Genomic DNA, 22,487 nt, shown 5'->3' with positions numbered 1-22,487 from the left:
CCAGCCAGGGACTGCCGGCCGCGCCGCTATCGCTGAGGCGCTGCAGTGATACCGTCGGTGCTTCCCACCGCCGGCTCCACCTCCTCACGTCTGCCTTTCGGGAACCCCTGTGTCCTGGGAGACACTTTCCCAGGATCGAGAGGGAGCACAAGGCTAAGCCAGCCCTGTTGTTTCTCACACCGCTTCTGGCGTACTGGGCTGAGCTCCCATCTGCAACACCAGAATCACGGCTTTTATCTCGACTTAAAAGACACGGGGTAATCTGCGGGCAGAACGTTCTAAGAGCTTCCTGTCGGCATTAAACTCGCCAGAGCGGTTTTGCAGCCCGCGGGCGAAGGGGCCGACAGATTAAACCCACGCGGGGCCCGCGCTGCGCCACCCCGCGTCCCACGGCCGGCGCAGGAGCGGCTCTCCCCCCTCGCCCCGCCGCGGCGGGCACAGGGCTGCGGAGCGCCAGCCGGCCGCCCCGCACCGGCGGCGCAGGGAAGAGTCTGGAACTCTCCGTCCCGGGGGAGCTGGGGCTCGCGCCAAGCGCTTCCCGGCGAAATCGCCTCCACCGGCCCGAGCGGGCAGGGCGCACGCGGGGTGTCCCGGCGCGGCCCTGAGGGCCGCTCCCCGCCCCGTCCCCATTCACGAACCGGTTCCCGCCGGCCGCCTCCGCCTCTCGCGCGCGCCCGCCCGCCCGCCCCGCCTCCGCCGCGCCCCCCGCGGCCTCGCGCCCGCCCCAGACGCGCCGGTGGCGCCTTTGATTGGGTGGGTGCGACGCTCGTCAGTGACGTTCGAAAGGCGGGGCTCGGGGCTCTCGTGCGGGAGGCGGCGCCGAGTGTCGCTCCTGGTGCAGCCGCGTCCACCCGGCGCCGCCCGCAGAGCCGCCCGCCCGCCGCAGCCGCTGTATGGTCCTTCCCCGCGCCGCCGCCGCCGAACCCCCGCCGGCAGCTCCGCGGCCTCCAGCGCCTCCTCCTCTTCCTCCTCCTGGTTCTGCTCCTCCTGCCCCCGGCGGTGGCGCCCGCACCCCGGCTGTATGATCAGGCTACAGTCTTCAATGAGTAACCATATTCCTGTGAGTGCCGCCCGCCCGCGCCCCCCGCCCTGGCCCCTCGCTCCGCTGGCTTCCCAGCTACCGCGCCTCTCCTCCCCCTCTCCCCGATCTCCTCCATGTTGTCTCTTTGTTCTGTGGCCCGGGCCACGCCGGCTGCGTGTGGCTTCTCAAAGCGCCGGGCTGCGTCTCCCGTCGGGCGGGCCGCTGGGGAGCCGAGCCCGCCCGGCTGCGGCATGGTTCGGCCCCCCTCCCACTTGGTGCCCCTCTCCTGCCCCCGCCTGCTGGCGCCCCTCTTCCTCCTCCGCCGAGAGAGGAGGAGGTGGCGACCTCTCCGCGGCTCCTGGGCGGCCCGGCCCGGGTACAAAGCCGCTTTGTGAGTCGGGCTGCCGCTTACCCCCCCGCGGGCCCGACCTTCTCCCTGCCGGGCTCTGTGCGGTGGAGTCCGCCGAGCCGGGCCGGGCCGGGCCGCCCGCCGGGAAGGGCAGCGCCTCCGCGGCCGTGGCTCCGCGCCCTGGGCCGTGCCGGGAGCCCCCTGCCGGGGGGAGGCCGAGCCGGGCGGCGGCTCCGGGGGACAAGATGGCTCCGCGTCGGGAGCCTGATCGAGGCGTGATGCGAACCCGTGACCGCCGCAGTCGGGGCGACGGCCCGGCCTGGCCCGCGGAGCGCTGTCACGCCCGGGACAGCGTCTCCGCGCTGGGGAGGGATTGGGACAGACAGGCCGGGAGCCCGGCACCCCGCGGCTGCGGGGCAGCCGTAGCCCGGGGCTGTCCGAGCAAGCCGGGGCTTGCCCGTGGGCGGCTGGCTGCCAGGCTGGTTGCCAGGCTTGGCTGCCGCGGCCGGCGCTCGCCCCCCGCCGTAGCCCCACGTGCGCGGCTGCGGCCGGGGCGAAGGCGGCTTGGCAGCTGCTTTGTCTCCGCCGTGCTCGGGCGGAGAGTCGGTGTCGGCTGCGAGCGAGGACGTGAGTCCTTTCCGAAATGAGCTCTATGCAGTAGAGCCCGAACTCGGGTGTGCAGCCGGTATTTTTCGGCTGGAAAAGTCCGCAGAGGAGTCATTTAAGTACACGTTGAAGCAGACATTTCTGTAACAATCTGCCTTGAGCCTCAAAAGCTCACTAATACAGTCAAATACCTTAATTTTGACTGAAACTGCTTTCAAGACCTTGCCATCTGTCTTTTCAAGGAAGGCATTTCCTTCTGGAGGTGATCACAGTTCAGCTTTGGAAGGTTTTACTTGCCGGATTTTGGTTTGTTTTCTTTTTTTAACTCCTCTAGTAATCTCGGTGCCTGTGCTGCCTAACATCTGTAGCCACAGAGCACAGTGTGGATTTAAGCAGAAAAAATCAAACAATGTATGGCTTGCTGGTGGTAGTACGCCCTCCAAAAGCAGGGAAGCAAAAAGGACAAAGAATTAACAAAATCAAGTCGTCTACGACGATAGAAGCAGAATTGTTTTGTCACTGGTAGCCAGCTATGCACATTGCAAGTGTTATGAGCTGTACAGTTTGGTGGCATGAAGGTCCTGTAATCTGGTGTTTCTTACTGCTGGAGACAACTTTCCAATATGTCTACCTGCATCTGGTGAGTCTTTTGGAAGCAGTGACTCAGAAGCATGAACCCTGTCTCTTTGTAATCTCATAAAACTGCCAAGTCGAGAAACCTAAGATTACACTTAAATGTCAGCTCATATTATTCCAGTGATGGAACAGCAAAGGGTTTTGAAATTGTCTTCAGAGTCATTTCAGGGGGCAAATGTAGAAGAGGCAATACAGAAATTACACAGCCATGAGAGGAAATGTGAGAATGAGAAATAAAAATGAATGACAGATATAACAAGAGCCAAAGGAACAGGATGTCATTGTCTTACTGAAACTAAATGTATCAGTAAGACGGTAAATAAGTAGAACTTAGCCTTATCTAATAACTTCTATCAAATGAAACTTTCCTGTTCTGACAAAATACATGCTACATAAGAATGTCGGCTCTATCCCAGCATGTTGGCTGACTGTAAGTGATCACTTGTTTTAAACATTAACCAGAACACCCAAATAAGGATATTCGTGAACCATAAACTAACAACAGATTGTCACCTTTTTCAAAAAATTAAAACTTACTCTATTGGATCAATACAAGAAATATTTCTTTGTTAAATGGAAGTCCTTACTGCTTTCTTCTCAGTTGCAACTTTTTGTTAGGCATTCATGGCTTAATTGAACTTGATGAGATACATGCAGACAGTTATTGCTGTGTGTGCTAAATTTCTCATGTTATTGCTTAAAACATAATGGAATAGTTTTTTAGTAGAATGACAGGATTTATGTAGTTTGCTATTGAAGTTACAATGTTAAATCATTTGGAGATTCCTTGCTTTTGGAAACCCAGGAGGTAGTGCTAGACAAGGGGATGGATTGGTTTCTGTGATGTCTAATTTTCTCCAATATCTGTTAAAGCTTCTTTGCATAATGTTTTTGTGGTCCAAGCAGAAGAACTTTGAACTGAGTCACATGGCCTCAATTTCATCATCTCTAAAAGCTGCATTGACTTGTTATACAGGAAGTTTTGAGATAATTTTTTTTTCCCCCTTCACTGCATACTTGAACCACAGGAATATCCTTCCAGCATAGAGCATGTCGCAACAAATTTATGATAAACCTTTGGATTCTCCCTTCCCATTGGTAAGATATGAATGTGTTTTCATAGGCAGTGGGTCGCTTTCTGTAGTCTAAAATGGCCATTGTTATCACTGTGGATATCATAAGACAGGCATTTATGTGCCCAGTAGATAGGAGGTACATCTTGTCAAGAGCAGCTTATGAAGGTGTGCCTCTATCTTGCATAATGGCTTCGCAGTTTGTACCCCTTTCCCTCCTGTTCTTCCCTGACTGCCTTAGCAGTTGTTACTGAGATCTTGAATAGTAAGAGGAAGTCGGTGGTATTTGTCATTCAGTATCTTTTTGTTGGGTAGTAATTTAGAACAATAAACTTCCTTGCAGGTGTTCTCAAATTGTCATGAAACTTAGTTTATTTTAGTTTTCTAGTTTTAGTCCTGTGGTTTCAGTAGGTGAGTGCGTGCCAGGTCTTGACTTAAGAGAATGTGAAACCACATAGTTGGTTCTGGATATAAATCTTTTTGGTCTATGAGCAGGTGGACTGAGCAACCGTGAACCACTGTGCACATCTTCTGAAGGTAAAGGGTCATTTGACTGTGTTAACAAGTGCTTTTGTTTGCATCCCTTTTCAAGATGCTACCGAGTTGTGAACCAGTATGTCTACAGCGTGGGATAACCTTGCACCTCTCCGCTTTCCCTATATCAATAATGATCTAATAGATTACTTTCATAAACCAGTTTTATCGAACGTGAGTGATTGTTTCAAACCCCAAATTAACATCCATGTGAATCTGCTTGTCAGTGAAGACAGGTATTTTAGCTTTCTGTCCCAGAGAGGGGCATGAATTTAAGCCTTTCCTTTCAAGATGCCATCCTTCTACGTGAACAGACTATTTTCTAACTTCTCCTAGCTTGAATTTTAGTAGATCATACGATCATAATTAATGCAGCTATAATGTACAGGTTACCACTCAATAGATGGTCTTGGTACATTAACTTTAGCTTTGTTTTCCAAGTTTATTTTGATGGCTCTAACAATCTAAATGTTGGCCTCTCTGTTGGGATGGAAACTGCTACTTTTTCCAAAATCCTTCAGTGTTAAATTTCCTCAACGAAAATTTATATGTAAATTGAAAAGAACATGCTGGGGTACCCAACTTGGTGCTACAAATGATGAGTTGGTGTTACTCTGTTGAAGAACCTTCTGCATTCAACACTCTGCATTTGAATCTCACTTATGCAACTTTTTGCTTTCATGCACTGTCTTGACTGTTTTGATAGCTTACCTACCAAAACTCTATGAGACAATATAGTAATTTCAAAGCTGTATTTCCAAGACTTTTGAAAGCTCATGTCATCGTTTGAGTTCCCTCAAAGTCTGATGTCATCATAATTACTGCAACACTATTTTCACAGCTGATTTCTCATCTTCCAGGTCTTTTTGCTAAAGGTGGGTGAAGCCTTGTACTCTGGCTTAATGCTATAACACAAACAGCATGCCCATGTACTACTCATCTTTAATTTTTATTTGACTCTTAGAACAGAATGAAACTAGGTTGGCAAAGCTGTCTTGGGATAGTACAGTGTGTTGCTGCCTTCAGGAGTTGGTCTGCCTATGAAGCTTTCCTGTTAGTGTTGGTGAGAAGTGATGGCATTCACATCAAAGGAAAATGTGAGCTTTGGTCCTTTATAATGTGGCAGCAGTAGTTGCCAAGGCAAACAAAACAGTGAGACTTAAGTATGTGCTTGGTTAGGTCCTTAGTTGTGTGAATTACTAAGGTTGTGATGTGTCTAATACTGACTGTTAAGTCAGTAATTAACAAAATGAATTCCTTTGTAAGGGTTAATAACACCTAGAACTCAAATGTAACATTGCATAATCTACTTGCTTCTACTATGTGTAAGAATTTGAACTGTGCACCGAGTTTCTAAGATATCATTAAGCAATATGCATTAAAAAGAAGGATTTTTTGCTTAACTAATTCTGTGCTGCCTGCCCTTTTCCTTGTTTACTGGTTTGTCTGGTCAATCTTGAGTACTCCTAGTTGCAGACTAAGGGCAGCCTGCCTAGAAGACTGGATAAATCCTGATTACTTCTTTCTACGTACCCGCCCTGGTACGGCAACATGTTAAATGTGCATTTCTCCCCAAAATTTCCATTTTGCTGATTGAAAGGTTTTCACCCTAACAACTCCATTCTGTGTGCTCAAGCTCACTTGCATGCATTTATGTTTCTGACAGCTTCACTCCCTCATCCTTTACCAGGGCAAGGATCTGTCTGTTATTCTTCTTAGCAGTCTTAAGAAGAGATCAATATGAGATCTTCCGGTGCAGTGCAAAAAGCAGCGCAAGACCTTGTGCAGCTATATCTGCCTAAAGCTGTCCCATCCCTTTTTGCTGTTCTGCTTCTTAAACTAATTGAAAGTGACTTTAAATAAGTTACCTTCAGTTCTTTTTTTCAGTTTGTATTTTAGCTATTTTCTGGATCTGGTCCTAGGAGGCTTTTAAATGCACACCTGCCACCTTGCTAGGGCATGGCTGGTGAGTCAGATGATGACTCTTGGAGTTCTTCTTAGTCTCAGTTCTCCTGGTTCCTGTTACTCTGTTGACCTGTGACTTAAGAGGATCCTTCTTACTCTTTTTCCACACCTATTATATTTAGAGTTCTTGCTGTCTTGCAAGTTGTTAAAGATAAAAACTGAAGTAGCTTTTTTACAAAAGCTGGCGTTTAAACTTATTCCTGTAGTCTACATCACTACCAGGTGATGGTAGTATCTCTGGAGTGGCAGCAAAGTGGATGTGAAATTGTCATCTTAGTTGCTTTCTTTTAACTTCATTCTCGTGTTTATTAGCAGGTTGGGGTTTTCTTGTGTGCTTCTTTATTTTGTTTGTTTTTTTTTTACAAGTCATGCCTGTGACATAACACGCATGTGTTCTTACCAGGAAGCTGTCTGAAAACATGAAAATAAGTTGACTAATCAACATAAATAATTTTTTCTGCTAAATATTTGTAGGATTGATTATGTTTCTCTCGAATACCTAAGTATATTTAGTGGACATGTGGTTCGACTTGTACCTCTCTTTTGGAAAACAGAACTTGCCTCTTCTTCCCACCTGTTCCGTAGGCAGGTATAAGCAGTAGCACTGGTAAAGTAGCTGGGCACAGAATTAACGTGTCTGCTGTAAGGGTTCCACGGTGCATGCAAGTACATATGGGTCGTTCATTTGCAGCATCTGCAAATAAATACACAACTTGGAGCACTTCATTTGCTATCTTAATTCCTGGTTGCACCTTCCAGTAATTATATATATAAATTTAACCATAGCTAAGCAGCATACCACTGGACAGGAATTACCTGTTCAATAAACTTGCTATATATGTTTTTAGCTAGGCTATTACTGGTATCTCGGTATATTAATGAAGTCATGGTGTAAAAAGACTGTTAAAAGTATATAAGGTTGCCATTGATCTTCAGCCTTTAGTGTGTGAAATGTTTCTTAGTTAGAAATTCGTGTGTCTCAAAAGCCTCTGTTCAAAAGCACACATCGTATTGTTAAGACACAAAGACTGCATTTGCTTTCAAGGCCTCCTGTTTGAGGCAGGTGGATTTATACGCATTTTTTTCTGTAATTTTAGGCACTGTGACTTTAGTAGATGTGATGTCTCTCAATTCAAAATGGAAAAGGCAGTTGTATGGGTATCCTGGAAGAACTATTCTTTTTATAAATACGGGAGTTCTTAAACTTGTTGCTATGCTTAGCACAAATGAAATTGGTATTTTAATACATTATGGGATTTGGTGTTGCAAAAACCCTACATGGAAACTTTGTAATAAGTAAATGTATTTATTTTCAAGTAATCCATGTTAAGAAAGGTAACAGGATTCTTACACAGACCTAATTCTTGGAATAAAAAATAAACCTTGTGAAACGGCTTAGTTGCTGTGTTTTTATTTTTTCGTTTTGTAAAGCTTGATGTCTTAAAAATAACCTTGTTTCACCTGTACTCATTATGCTTCCCCCCTCCCCCCCTCTTTTTACAGCAGTTCTGTGGTGTTCTTGGTCACACATTTATGGAGTTTCTGAAGGGCAGTGGAGACTACTGCCAGGCACAGCACGACCTCTATGCAGACAAGTGAACTGTAGAAATTCATTACTACTCCACCAAGAAGCCCCCCTAAGAGTGGTTGACCAGGATAAGAAGTGTTGAATTGAAATTGGCAGAGCATTTAACAACGGAATTCAGACCTGGATGGGGTAAACCTCAGTGCACTGCCTTTCTTTTGCCTCAGTATTACTGGATTGAAGAATTGCTGCTTCTTGTTAGGAGGTTCATTTCATTTCCCATTGCTCCCAACTTCATACTTCCAAGCACTGAGAATTTCACGTGGAGTATAGTGAAGTAGACTTCCGTTTCTCTACATCACTTCTGTATTGGAATTTTTTTTAATCCTTTCATAATCTTGTTGCATGTTTAACTAAATCAATATGGCCCGAATGAACCGCCCAGCTCCTGTGGAAATCACCTACAAGAACATGAGATTCCTGATCACACATAATCCAACCAATGCAACCTTAAACAAATTTATAGAGGTAAGGCCAGTACAGAATTCTTACTGATGTATTTTTTTAATGCTTGAGCAGCATGCTGTATTTAAAATTTCCTTTACTAGATGATAACTGGTGTGAAAACCATATGAGGAGATACTGAGGTTGTATATTGTTTTTTTTTAAATACTGGTGCTATGCTTCAAAGATCTGCAGACAAGTCTGTTCATGTATACTTTGGCCTCCACAAACATCATTCTGAGAGGGAAGCAAAGTAATAATTATACTGTCTAGTACATGGTACATTAAGTACATTGTTTAGGTTTGAAAACAGGAATTATCTAGCAGAGTTATGTGTAGAGCAACACAAATATCTCTTAGTAGTAGGAGCTCACATTCAGACTAGACTGAAGTGGTGTAACATTTCCTTGCACTTGCTGCATAGTGATACATATTGCGGGTCAGAACCTTAGGAACAAATAACAGGATTGCAATATGCTTTCACTGCCTAGCTTCCTTCACTGGTTTTAGTGTCGCTTAAGAGGATCCTCTGTGTCATAGCATCTACTTGAGTGAAATTTGTGGCATCCAGAGGCTTACTCTGCATCCAGAGCTGCTGAAGCTACTTTAAGTGCTTTGGTACATGCTACTGACTAAAGCCAGTGGCTTGGCATATATTGCTAGTACTGAATTTATCATCTAAACCACGTATTTAGCATGTTGGAACTATAAAGTGCATGGTTGTATACAGTGTGTGTGTATGCTAATAAGTTCCTTTCAAAGCTAGTTTGTGGGAAGGTCCAAGTTTGCCAAGTCCCTCCTTAGTAAGATTTTAGGTGTACTACAGCTACTTCTGCATTTGGTGCAGGATTATTTACAGGAAACAGTGAGATAACATTTGCTTGCCTTTATACTCTCACAAATATATTAGGTATGCTTTGGCAATGCTTTAGTCATTACCGTGCCACTTGCAGTGTGACTGATGGGTTGGAATGAAGAGGGATTGCTTTTTCTTTTTTTAATGGAGGGTAACAGCAAAATGGAAAGCTGAATTTTGTTATGACAACTCGGGAACTGGAATAATTCATTGTCCTGTCCTTGTAACTCTTAACATTAAGTGGTCTAGCTAAACCTGTTGTTTTAAGCAGAGAGAGAGAAGGGGAGGACTTGAACTTCGCTCAGAATGCTTTTAGTGAAGTATATAGCTTTGCAAACCAGGAAGCTTCCTGTTCCTTTAAAATGAATGATCTTTTGGATATGGACTACTTGATTAATCAATATTAATCTGGATCTGATCTTAAAGGAAAAAAGTCTGATCCAACATAACAAAACTTAATCCGCAGATTAAGATTATGTTTGCAGAAAACCTTAAAGTATCTGGCATTAGCACCCAAGTTTTTAGTCATTTCAGCTTTCTGTGTTCTTTGCAGGATGGTAAGCATTTGCATGAGTTTAACTACTGAAAATTTTGGAATGAGTTACTAAGTTAGCTTACCAAGAAAATTAAATGGTAAGTGAAGCTACTTTACTCTTAGAATATTTTTTTTTTTCACTCCCTAGGAACTTAAGAAATACGGTGTTACCACAGTGGTAAGAGTGTGTGAAGCTACTTATGACACTGCTCCGGTGGAAAAAGAAGGCATTCAGGTTTTGGTAAGTAGTGTAGAAGCAGGGTTCAAAGCCATCCTATTTCCTGCTTCACCCTGCCCCCTTCTCCAAAAAAAGATTATTTGACACCACCTTATTAATTCTTATGAGTGTATTCCAGCAGCTGATGGAGGAAAAAGATGTGCAGACATCTTTTCTTGTAAGGAAAAAAGGTTCAAGTTCCGATCTAAATCATGTGCTTAATGAGAACTGATTAAAAGGAAGGTATTTGTAATCTTGCTATAGTTACACTATTAGAAAATTGTAGGTTTCAGTGGTTTCCTTAGCTGTCAGCTCTTTGTCCATTGTGTCCCCATCTTTTTTTGCCTATGCATGCAGCTTATAAGAATTCTATCTTTATGTATTTGCAATCCCGTTCTCTAGGACTGGCCCTTTGATGACGGTGCTCCACCATCTAACCAGATTGTTGATGATTGGCTAAACCTCCTTAAAGTTAAATTTCGTGAAGAACCTGGTTGTTGTATTGCTGTACACTGTGTTGCTGGTCTTGGAAGGTGGGTGAAGCTTTAAAGATTTGTTGAATTGTCATCCCTGGTCAGACTTGTTAAGATCTAGTGCAAAAGTTTATTTGAGGCAAATGTAAAACAGTCACGTATCCAGTATTGGAGTGGCCTCACACTTAAAAGTAGTTAAGATGGCAGGAAACTTGTATGTATTTATTAAAGGTCTTTAGGTCAAGAGATGATGCTTCTGTCACAGCTCTCACAAAGTCTACAGAATTAAGTTAACAAGTATGTTCTTGTACCAAGTATATTGATGAGTGTCCCACTGATATTTTTGTCTTTTTTTCCTAATGGATTTGTTTTTTGGTGACTTGCCTGCTTCCTCTCCATCTCCGTAGTATTGCCAGTCTCCTTGAACCAAGGGCATTGTAACTGTTAACCGCAAACAAATGGGTGGTTCTGGCACATCAAGACCAGCTTTCATCCACCACCTATTTGGGGGATGAAAAGTGTTTTCCAAAGTCCCAAAGCTGTTTGTCTCATTGCTAAGTGACATGAAAATTTTTAGGGATAATGCTAAATATTCTCCTTTTAGCCCTGTTTTTTCTTTCTGTTGGCACTACCTTAAATACAGTTCCAACAGATGTGAGAAAATAATGGTTTTTCTACTATTGTTCAAGACTACCTGGGAACTAGATCTGTTCAAAAAGGAGTTGATATATTCTAGCCATGGATTTCAGCTTGTCCAGTATAAAATTGAGGTTTCTGGTCTTGTCCGTAAGCCTGGCTTACCCACTGCATTGTGGCTTCACACATAACAAAGTTCACCATAGTGATGAATGTTACCAAAACAAGTCCTCTTCTGCTGCCTAGAATGATACCAGTTGGTTTTTTGTCAGAACTGGGCAGTTAATTAGTTGAAAAGATGGTCCTAGCTTTCTAGCATGTAAGTTTTCTTTTAAATCCCTGAACATACAAAACCACTTACACTTACCACTAGATGCACAAGTCTTTTGCTAGTGTGTGGCATGAGGTTTTGCTTTGATTTTTTTTTTTTTTTGAGTCATAAATTGCTAAGGTATTTGAGTTTGATTTAAGTCAAGCTTTTCTAACTGAAACTTGATTCTGTCAGAGGAAGAACACCGTGGCAAACAAGGAAATCCTCAGGGGAGTGCAGCAGCCTGTGGATTGCATCTGTTCCTAAAACTTGTGATGCTAGTTCTAGGATTTGTCAGTTCTTATTGAACTCAGCCCCTCTTCTGACTTCTGCTTTGGCATCCTGACTGCTTCTAATGATGAGTCATTGTGGAGAATAGAAACCCATATGCAATTCTTCCTCAGAATCAATTGATTTGAAACAAATGGTTAAAGATGACTTCTATTTTATTCCTGTTGTCCTCTCCTGTTCCTAAAGTCAGAAGAATGAAGCTAAGGTGGACCAGAGTTAATTTAAACCCCTATTTAATGAGAATGGCTAACTCAAAACCAGGTGTTTTAATGTCTCAATGAATGGAGAAATGCCTTCTGCCTTTTCTGCTTTCCCAGAGAAGAAACTTCAGATATGCGGAAGAGAGAACTGGGTAAATTGTTTTTCTGAGTATGCTTTGACAAAAGCTAAACTGATTTTTTTTTTTTTGAACCAGAGCTCCAGTCTTAGTTGCTCTTGCACTGATAGAATGTGGAATGAAGTATGAAGATGCAGTGCAGTTCATAAGACAGTAAGTATGACGCTAACATGTAGCTATTCCCAAGATTCAATATGTTGATACATCCTTGGGTAGTGAAGGAAATTCTGAGTGCTACTCTTGTCTTTTATGCCTTTTTTGGTAAGGTGTTTAATTTAGTACATCTGAAATTGTACTGCACACAGTCAGTGTTGTAGGACTTGGACCTGTGGAATGGGTATTTTCCTGGTGAAACCAGAAGCGGTACCTCAAATAATTATTTGAGGAGGTTTTAAAAAAAACCAAAGCAACCATTAGCAAGCCCCCTAACTTTCAGTTAGATTTGCAGAGTTTTCTTTACTTATTTTATATATGAAAGACAGAATACCTTTGGAATTTAGGTTCTGTTTTCTAGCCAGAACTAATACTCGTTCATGTTGGTGGATCCTTCCTTCTTTATTAGATCTAAGTGTACTGTGAAGTTCTTCCTAGTCTTTTCTGGTGGTCTGCTGAAGGCAAATAATTCCTTGGACTTTTTTAATCAATGTATGTAAGTTGGATGAGAACAGTTTTAGTCTCAATGTTTTAATTTCTCAGGATTCAGCTATATTTAAAAGAAGCTGCATCCATTATAAACAATAACAGAATACTTCTTCCATAATTTCCAGGCCTTTGAAGAATTAAATTCAGCTTGTACTGGTTGTATATGAAATGAGGAATAGGAAGCCAGGTACATACTCCAAACGGTCAGCCAACATGTACCTTTTTTCACATACTTACAGTTTGAGAAAACAAAGCTTAATTTCTGTTCAGCATCTTATTATGGGAACTTTAAATATTTATTTACTTTCTTACTATTGTAGTATTCTTCATAATTATTTTAAGAGAATGAATAACTTCAGCTCTAAAGAAGACCATCTTGTATCTGCTCTATAGCTTCCTTTTAAAGTTTCTTCTAAAGATCTTAATGTAAAATCTCTGGCTTGTGCTTATCATAGGCTAGAACACTGTCCAAAATGGTATGTACTCCTTTGAGCATGTGGTCCAATGAGGTATTTGTGAAAGGAAGCTACCACCCTCTTTCCTGGCACTTAACTTCCAATTATCCCTGTTTTGGTTACAGCCTTGACTTAAAGGTGGCTTTTTTAAGTGACCTAAAAATATTTTTCTCTGGTTGGTGATATTATTTCATTGGGCAGTAGATTAATGTTCTGTTTAAAATCTGTTTTTCTCCACCTAGGAAGCGGCGTGGAGCTTTCAACAGCAAGCAACTTCTGTACTTGGAGAAATACCGCCCCAAGATGCGTCTGCGCTTTAAAGACTCCAATGGTCACCGAAATAATTGTTGTATTCAGTAAAGCTCAACAGCCTATAGTACTTCTTTGGGAATAAAGGATGGAAACTAGAATTAAGCAGACTGCATGCCAAAGACATCAGTCTGGTATTGTTAGTAGTAAAGGAAGCTTCCTTAGGAGTATTTATTAGGCTAAAGGCTAAGTAGAAATGCAACTTCTATGTTTAGATAAATATCTGTCTATTTGGAGACCCAGTAAATGTTTTTGCTGTACCCTGTTTCTGAGCTGTCTCCTTGTTTGTTAATTATCGGATGAAATACCCTTTAATCATGCCATTGAGTCTTACCGACCTAGTTGCAACTACTAAAAATTGGGGTACTAAAATAAATCAATCTGTAGAGAGATTAGGTGCCAAAACACTCAGCATATCAGCTACATGTTTCTCCTTAAAATGAGCGTAGTTCTAATGATGTAAGAACTAGCAGCTTATCTGGACCTTACTATCTTTTTTTTCAACAGTCATTTCAATATTGAAGAATATGGCCTCTAAAGTAGTCTTGCCTGCTCACTGTATGTTTTTGTCTCCCACAATCGCACTAGAATTATCAGGATTTGCACAGTCTGTCTTTTTAATACTATGAATTACAGCAGTTTTTTACCCCTGCATCTGTATTTTTCTGTTACCTGAACCTCTCCATTTTACAAGTCATTACTCTAGTTATTCATGTAGAAGATCTTTTAAATTGTACAGAAGCACACAAGTCTTTAATGTCTCCAGACAAAAAGCCTTACAGTAAAATTAATGTTGGCACTTCATGTGCAACTTAACAGAGGGCCTGAAAAGGTTGGGAGGGGCTATTTAATATTTCTAGTAAAATGTTGCCTTTGTCTTGTGCAGGAAGTATAGAATATGCCCTTTACTTTAGTAAATATTTTTTTAAAACGTAGAAATGCTTTGTTATTGTAGCTAAAAATTCTTAATCAGAAAATTTCTGAAAAATCTTGTAGTTTTCTTTTACTGTACCTATTGAGAGTTGTTTACCAACTATTGCTTTGTTGAAAGTGTGATCTTTTTCTTTTCTTTTAGTTTTTCCTTCTTGAGTTTCTGCTATGACTTGGGCAGACCTCTGTAATATTTTGTATGCCTTTCAAGCTGCGTAACTTAATATTTGGATACTTGATAATTTGTTTTATTATGTAATTGATAAAATGGTGATGTGTATTAATGTTAGTTCAACCATATATTTATACTGTCTTGGGAATGTGTGGTTATAGTTCTGTGGGAGAAATACTTTTGCCAGTGTTCACCAGCTTGTAAAATCTAGTGCGAGAGCTTAAAACATCTAAATAAATACTGAAATGCACTTACGAAGTTTGCTGAAATGCTCATCACTTTCACTTATTTTTGTGTACTTTGTCAGCAGTCGAGTTGCCTAAATTCAGAATCTAGTCAGGCATCTGTTTTCTTCTTTTTTAAATCTGGGCCTGAGTGTTCCCTTTGCTGTAATGTTTGCTGTTTGTTTTACTCATAAATAAATGTGGACAAATATCAATGGCAGAAAGTACAGTATTTCTTAATGTAGCTTACTTGTGACTTGCTGTCCCCAGTACTAAAACAGGTTACTTGCTTAGTGTTCTTGAAGCTGTTTTTGCAGTAAAGCAGAAGGGTATATATGCATCAGTAAAGCTTGGAGAATACTTGAATCAGTACCATTGGAATTCAGGTAAAAATAGTATGATAGTGTGCTTCATTTGTCAAGACTGAAGCTATGTACAAACAAGATGTCCCAAAAATTGTGTGAGCAAACACCTGTTATGTGAGTTTCCAGAGTGGTGACTAAATTTCCTGACGAGAACTGGAAGGTGCTCATCGTAGCCAGCTGACGTGATCAGTGCTCATATCTGCTTAAACTATGGTTATACATCATTTCTAAACAGTGAGGTGGGAACATAGTATCAGTCAATGAGATTTCTAAAGGATTGCTTGTGGAAAAGTTACAGCCTCATTATAAAGAGCACTGTATCATTTAAAAATGCCTGAAAGAATATAGCGCAATCTTTAAAGTAGTAAAATAAACTTTGGATCATCTTTCCTTTGGAAGCTGAACATGGTTTAAAAGGTATTTTATTTAATGGAATACAGCTTCATTTGACTGAGGAAATGAGATCTTTTGGAATGACATCCAAAGTCAATGTTTCTGTTGTCAAGATGGACTAGATTATAGGAACAATGGCAAAGACAAAATCTTCACGAATTCTGTAACTCGTCAGTACGCTGGGCTGATTGATATAAACACTGGTTTAACACAGATTAGTATCCAATTCAAGTTAAAAATCCTGATTTGATCACTCATGAAAGTAGGAGAACTCTGTAAAACAACTACAAGTAAAATGCCTGGAGTTTTTTTACTTAAAATTATTAATACAATTTCTGTACATAGATCATATTTTGCTCTGTCTTTACAGAGCAAAAGCATCATGGGTAAGGAGGGTTGTGTTTCATTCAAGAGCTCTAACACATTAGTGATGGAAGTTTGGTTCATTGAACTCTAAACTTGAGACTGAGCTTGACTTCAGTTGATTTCAGTAAACAAGAGGAAATATTTGCGTAAGCGTGTGTCTGTTTAAAGCGAGGAGTCAACTTCTGAACTCTCCCTGTTTAGCCATGACTAAGGAACAGAAAATCTCTTCCTCTTTTGTAATAATACTGGTAGTTTTCAACAGTACTTGAATTGAGAAGATAAGATAGCAGATGAAACTACATAAAACAAGTTGAATGAAATTCCATGTAATTTGTGTATATAATTTTTTTTTTTTTTTTTCACAAATTCAAGTGAAGAAATGCTTAAACAGAATTACTGTATCTTAAGGCTAAAGCCGGGCATGGAAGACAGACTTTAACATTTAATTTTGGATGCTTAGAATGAGTGTATAACTGCTTTGCCCCCTCAAGAGGTATGTTGTAGTACATTCTTGTCATCTGCTAGACTGGTTTGTGCTGGGGACTTAATGGCTTATGTAAGGTGGTTTGTAAATGGTGGTAGTATTTACTGGATTCCTTAGCATGTAGCAGAAATGTTCATGGGAAATGGGTGAGAGGGAGAGTTTGCAATTAGTGCAGCAGAAAGTTGATGAATTCCCTATATTCTGTCATGTGGTTGCTAAAAAATGCTGAGAAAAGGTAGTCAGACAAGGTACTTTGTTACTGATAATCCAAAATCAGGTATAAAATTGAACGTGATTTTCTTGAATCTGATTCTCAAAACTGCTGAGCAGTCAGTTTCAACTTAAGTCTGTAAATACTGTACTTAAATATATTTGAAATGATGTAGAACTGTGTTTCAGACTGTACTCAAAACTAATTAATACTTCTGGTTGTTAATCTCCCTGTCTTGAGTTCTGGGTGCATAAAAATCCATTCTAGTCCTTACACTGGTGGGGCAGTTGTGGAGATAAGCAGTAATTTCTGAAGTAATCAGATCCATCTGCATTATTGCAGAAGAAACAGTGAGAAAACATGTAATTCGGTATTGAGGATGAATCCGAGGTCAGACAGGATCTTGGGCAGCAAGAAAAGTAGTAAAGCACTGCCCATTTACATGAGCATTGTTTATCCTTAAAAATGAGATGGGGGAAAAATCTTCTGTAATTAAATAAATGTATTTGAGAGGGCCAAATTTGAGACTGAGGGTTCATAGATTACCTTACCTTAACTGTTTTTAAAGATTCTGAGTGCTGCATTAAGAACATTTTTTTTTTTTAATATGTGCAGCATGATTTAAATAATCACCAAGAGATAGTACTCAAAACAGTATTTTAGATTTGCTGGGATTTTGCTGTATCATTAATAAGTGAGTATTTTCTGTCAGTATTGGGAAAGTTAGCAAACCAGAGATAATGTTGTTCCAAGTAGATTACTATTATCTTTTTGTATGTGTTTGTGTAATCCCACTGTAAAAGAAAAAATCAGTTATACTTCACAAGTTGAACTCAAAACCAGGCTGAAATTGTGTGGGCTTTATTAATAGGTGGGAGGGACTTAACTGAAGAAATACAGATTTTTACACATAAGTAGAAGATTCTCTTACACTTAGTGAAAGGAATTTTGCCCTTCACAGGCATATGTCTCAGATCTCCTATGCTAAGAGATACCTAACATAGGTTAGATGAAGAGCTCTGTAAAGATGAGAGCGTAGTCTGTAAAGGGAGTGCATGGGATGGCAAATTCAGTTTGTGGTGTTGGTATCTACAGGTAGATTAAATAAATTTCACCTAACTTCTTAAAGTGCAATAGTTCAAAGTGTCAGGTAAAGTATTCCTCTCCACATACCCTGCTCTTAATGTGTAATAACCATTGACAATTATGATTGATTTTTTTATTGATACAGGTTTATGCTACACATAACCACAGCAAGTGGTATTATTTTTGTCTTGATGGTCGTGTGCTTGTCTGCTGTAAATTCTGATACATAATGTCCTAATCCATTGATAATTATCTCAATAACAACACAAGTTCGTTATCGGTGGAAAGCCTCTTTGTGAGGTAATAGTGTTTAAATAGTGGTCTGACAAGAAACGATAGGGACAGTGCCAGAAGATCAAGTTGCCTGCTTCAATTTCTGATTCAAATGAGAACTCTTAAAGTTTAGCTGAAGAAAAATCCGGTACCACAGTGTTTAGATACATAATGCTCAAGACAGAAAGAATGTCAAACAGTAGACATTCCATCTCAATACTACATGTAACCTGTGTCTGTAACAAAACCTAAATGTATGGAATGGGTATTTTCTAGTGGGCTGGATTCTTAATTTCACTTTATTGGTGGAGTAGCAGTTGTTGATTCTTATCATTAATATAAATTTGCACATGCTTTATCATCAAGTTTTACTGATGATTGTTCTGAAAAAGACAGAACTTGAATTACATTGGACTTTAGCAAGAATTGAAGGTGATGAACTCTTTCTTCTTCCCTATTCATAGAATCATAGTTACGATAGGATCTGAACAGGACAGCGCAGCTCAGCATTGTCATGCACTTCCACAGTGCTAACAGGAAGCTACATACATCTTAGTTTGCTTTCTTCAATTCCCCTGTAAACCTGTGTGTCTTTAGGTAGGGCATGCAAACCCTGAACTTGCCTTTAAAATTTCAATTCAACTCTGTAACAACTTTCAGTTCATCATAGTAAAAGCACATAAAGACAAGGGGGACATAGCAGATGTGCAAAAACATGGAGTTCCCTCATACTGCAGATACAATCATCCCTTCACACTTGATACAGGTTTTCTACAGTAACACATCCCCTGTCTATGCCAGGGATGGGCTACCCTACTCTCCTCTCCACGTCTTTGTAAAGCAGGATTCTTAATTCTTCCTGCCTTCTAACTGAAGTTCCTTGTAGGATGCTATGCAGGATGGGTACCTGGCAGGAGTTATACACCCTTGATGCTCTTGGATGCTACCTCAGGCCACCCTACATGGAGTATTTCTGCACCGTGTCTTTATTCAGACAGAATTTTGCTAATGAGCAGACTTTTTTCCTAGGCAGACACTTGGTGGCTGTTTCCTATTTTAATCTAATCAGTGAGATAATTTTATAATATCCAATCACGTTGTGTTGTTAAGGAGGTTATCCTGATGGAGAGCATGCAAACTTCCCCATATTTGTGTTGAATCACAAGCTTTTTTATTTCTCCCATTCTCAGGCTTCATTCAGTTGTCTGATCTTGAGTTAGCTCTTTGCTGCATAAGGTTTATTTCATACCTTGAGAGTCTTTATCTCCCACGTTCTTGACTTTCTTATTTTGTTCCTGTTTTCCCTGTCCCGAAATTCTTGGTAATTTCTATTTCACTTGTCTACTTCTCATCAAAACTTCCTTCTGGACTTCCTTAATTGCTACCTGGTTTTCTTCACTGGAAAAAAAATTAAGTACTATTCAATGGCACTTGATGTTTACATTCCTGTCTCAATTGTCTTTCACCTACCAGAGTATTTATGCTACTTTGAAGTTGGATCTCAGTAAATTCTGTTAAATGGCAAGCCCTTTGCCTTGGAAGAGGTTCTGAGCCAAGTCCTGGAAGGGAATTTGAGAGAATTATCATATATTATTGGGTTGAAGCATTAGGATATTTTTGAAGGAAATCCCCTAATTTTGCCATTTAGAACATAGAGTAATTTAGATTGGAAAAAACATTAGGAGGTGATCTCATCCAATGCCATGCTCGAAGCACGGATAACTTCACAATTAAATCAGGTTATTTAGGAGCCTATATAGTCAAGTTTTTAATATCTTCAAGGATGGAGATACCAGCTCCTTCCCAGTATCTCCCCCCCAGCTGAGAACTCTTCCCTTGGAAGCTAGCTGGAATCTTCCCAGATGCAATCTCCCTGTTTCTCACATTTTTTCACTGTGACCTCCAAGACACGCTGTCTCTTCCTCTCTACATTTATCTTCTAGGTGACTGAGACAGTGGAAATTTCCCTGCTCAGTCTCATTGCAAGGGTGAACAAGCATAGTACCCTATATGCTCCAAGCCTCTAACAATCTCAGTGACCTTCCACCAGGGTTCATTCCAGTTTGTCAATACTTTCATGTACTGGGGAACTGGAGACACACTACCATATGACTGCCTTCACAGAAGATAAAAATTAAGGTAAATAGTACTGGAGTGAAATATCAGGTATTCAGAGAATTAGTAACTAGCAGCAGTTACATAGATAACTGCCCAAATTAGTTTCGGACATAAGTCTAAAAGGCCTATTTTGTGCTGGCTATCAAAGTTTGTTTTCCTCTAGCACTCCAAAACTTCATCTGAGCATTTTTTTCCTGTTTTATACCAGTCTCTGCAAAAAAACCTGCAATTCTGTCTCATTTTTTGGGATAACATGTCCTTTTCTCAGTCTTGAATCTGTGTATTCCATTGAGTAATTCTTAATAGCTTGTAGCTTCTACAGCTTTTACCTTTCTACAAATATCTGCCCTTAGTAAAAAAATCAATGGCTAAACATCCTTTGTCTTCAGCACCTTGTATGGTTCATTTTAAACGCCTCAGTCCCTTTCAGCTGTGGAAGTGAATGTTTTTCTGCTGCTTTCAGAATAGGACATGCAACTTCTGTTTGATCCAACAACTGGCAGCTGCTAATGAGTCTTTTTGTGGGGAAACAGGATGATCTTGTCGTAAATTTGGTGAAAAGTGTGTAAGGGGGCACGTATTACTGTTCCTGTACTAACTAAAGCAAGGAAAGGTAGGCAATTAAAGGGAAAATAGTGTCAAACCAGATATTCTTAATCAAAAAAAAAATGGATTTCCATTATGGGACTAGAAAATTTTAGATTATTGGCTGTCATTGTTCTGCATTTGAAAAAGTCAATTCTTATTACACAAGAAATAGAAAAGATCTGAGGAACTAACAGTTTTAAATTTTGCTAAAGATATAATTCACAGTAACTTACAATAGACTTCAAATGAGCTAACTATGGAGCTTCGTGAGCTAGCGACACTGGCAAATCCCAGGTACTGTGAACAGTGTCTGCTGTTCATCCTGGGAAAAATCATGGCAAGTGCAGTATGAAAAGCAGTTATCTAATTATTAAGGGGTGTCAATGTAGTAGACTCTTTCAGAAAATAGTCATCAGAAAAAAAAGAGCTTGTTCAATATTGTAAATTCAGTAGATAAATGCAACTGGTGCTGTAGCACATATACTTCAATTTATTTCAGAAGTCTAACTCTGCTTTGTATGACATTTTAAGTTACACAATTTACAAAGTAAATGCAGCACTTGGGTTTTAGAATCATCTAAATCAAGTACCTTGCAGACAAAAGAAAGATGTTCTGTGAGACATTGTTTGAATAGTTAATGGCCTACTGCTGTAACATATCTCAGCTTTTTCACAGTAGCAAATACTGCCCTACAGCAGGGGAGAAAACCTGTTTGTCCACCACCAAACCCAATACATTCTTTATCCAGGTAAGTATATGGAGCAATCTATCTCCTTTCCATATTTTGACAACCAAACAACTAGTAATTAACACTCAAAAGCAAGCCATGTGTAAGACCAGTGTGATCATAATCTGACTGCATATAGCATATTTGAAAAAATTCCATTTAGAACAAGAAACATGGAAAGACTCTAAGGAATATAATTCATTAACCTCTTGGGAAGAGTTGTGACTGAATAGAGACTTGAAACTACAAGCAAAGAAATTACCTTCTGCTGCTTTTTCTTGTGTTCAGGGCACTAGGACACTGTTCTCTGAAAATAAATAGGTTGCTTTCCAATGGAAACAACTTGCAAGATCTGGACTACTACCAAGTAGCTCATGTGTAAAGGGATGACATGAGAAAAATATTACTAGGAAAGGCAGCAGATGGTACAGTTGTAATTGTGTACACCTCGTACGTTGGTGTATACAAAGACCTCTGTAATACCTATGAAATTTGCTATTGGGGTGCATTTGTCTTTTTTTTTTTCTCTTTATGCTAAACTGCAACATAGGTGCTACAGATGGGCAAGTTCATTACAAAAAGGGAGTGGCACAGTGTGGTCACAGCAAAAAAAAGTGCACAAAATCTATTAAACCGAGATAGGTCACTGGAGTTATGTGACTTCTGACAGTGTAAAGAAAAAACTCAATAGAGCAATGAACAATGATCAGATTACCAGCAATGCTTTCCCTGCTGCTTGTGTCAAAAGTAATGAAATCAAAAGGGCTGAATGCTGGAAAATCTGAGCAATGTAAATTGTGTTTAACTGCATTTTGCTTCAGAAGGTAATTTCATTTCTTTGTATAATGTCAACAGTATTTCAGAGGGTTAGCACCTTGTTGAAAGTCTGTACCTAAAAAGCCTTTGAAGAAATTAGTGTAACCAGCCCAGTAGCTCAGTTCTGTGCCATCATAAGAATTCAGGGTTTTTTTTAAAGATACTTGCTTTGGAAAGGAGAGAGTACCTTCTGAAAGTGGGAAAGTACAGGAAGAAAACTCGAGAAAACCAACTTGTGGTAATGTGCATAATTGTAACTTTGGAAGGGCAGGGAGAAAAAACAATGTTGAGTAGGTTAAAAACTGTCCTCCACTTCAAAACTCTTTTGTTGCAACTACCTTGTGTAGTGCCTGTAAATACGGCTGTGTTACCATGCCTTCAGTTTAATGCTTCCTTTCTTAGTGTGATGGTAGCAAGAGAAGTATTTAATGTATTTCAGCCTTCATGACACCACAGAAA

General features: G+C 40.6%; 2 protein-coding genes across 2 annotated transcripts; both read left to right on the top strand.

Annotated features, from left to right (window-relative positions):
* Positions 1-789: 789 nt before the first annotated feature.
* Positions 790-7,783, top strand: LOC138108553 (uncharacterized). Its single transcript, XM_069011367.1, has 2 exons — positions 790-1,060; positions 7,688-7,783. The coding sequence occupies exons 1-2, from the start codon at positions 1,022-1,024 to the stop codon at positions 7,781-7,783; spliced, it is 135 nt and encodes a 44-aa protein (XP_068867468.1). The 5' UTR covers positions 790-1,021.
* Positions 7,784-7,787: 4 nt separating this feature from the next.
* On the top strand, positions 7,788-14,630 carry PTP4A1 (protein tyrosine phosphatase 4A1). The gene is made up of 5 exons (XM_069011366.1): positions 7,788-8,237; positions 9,753-9,845; positions 10,224-10,354; positions 11,947-12,021; positions 13,208-14,630. Exons 1-5 carry the CDS (start codon positions 8,133-8,135, stop codon positions 13,323-13,325), a joined length of 522 nt encoding a protein of 173 aa, XP_068867467.1. The 5' UTR covers positions 7,788-8,132; the 3' UTR covers positions 13,326-14,630.
* Positions 14,631-22,487: the final 7,857 nt, after the last annotated feature.

The sequence above is a fragment of the Aphelocoma coerulescens genome, chromosome 3 (genome assembly GCF_041296385.1).
Source record: "Aphelocoma coerulescens isolate FSJ_1873_10779 chromosome 3, UR_Acoe_1.0, whole genome shotgun sequence".
NCBI classification, from domain to species: Eukaryota; Metazoa; Chordata; class Aves; order Passeriformes; family Corvidae; genus Aphelocoma; species Aphelocoma coerulescens.
This window is presented reverse-complemented; position numbering and strand designations above follow the sequence as displayed.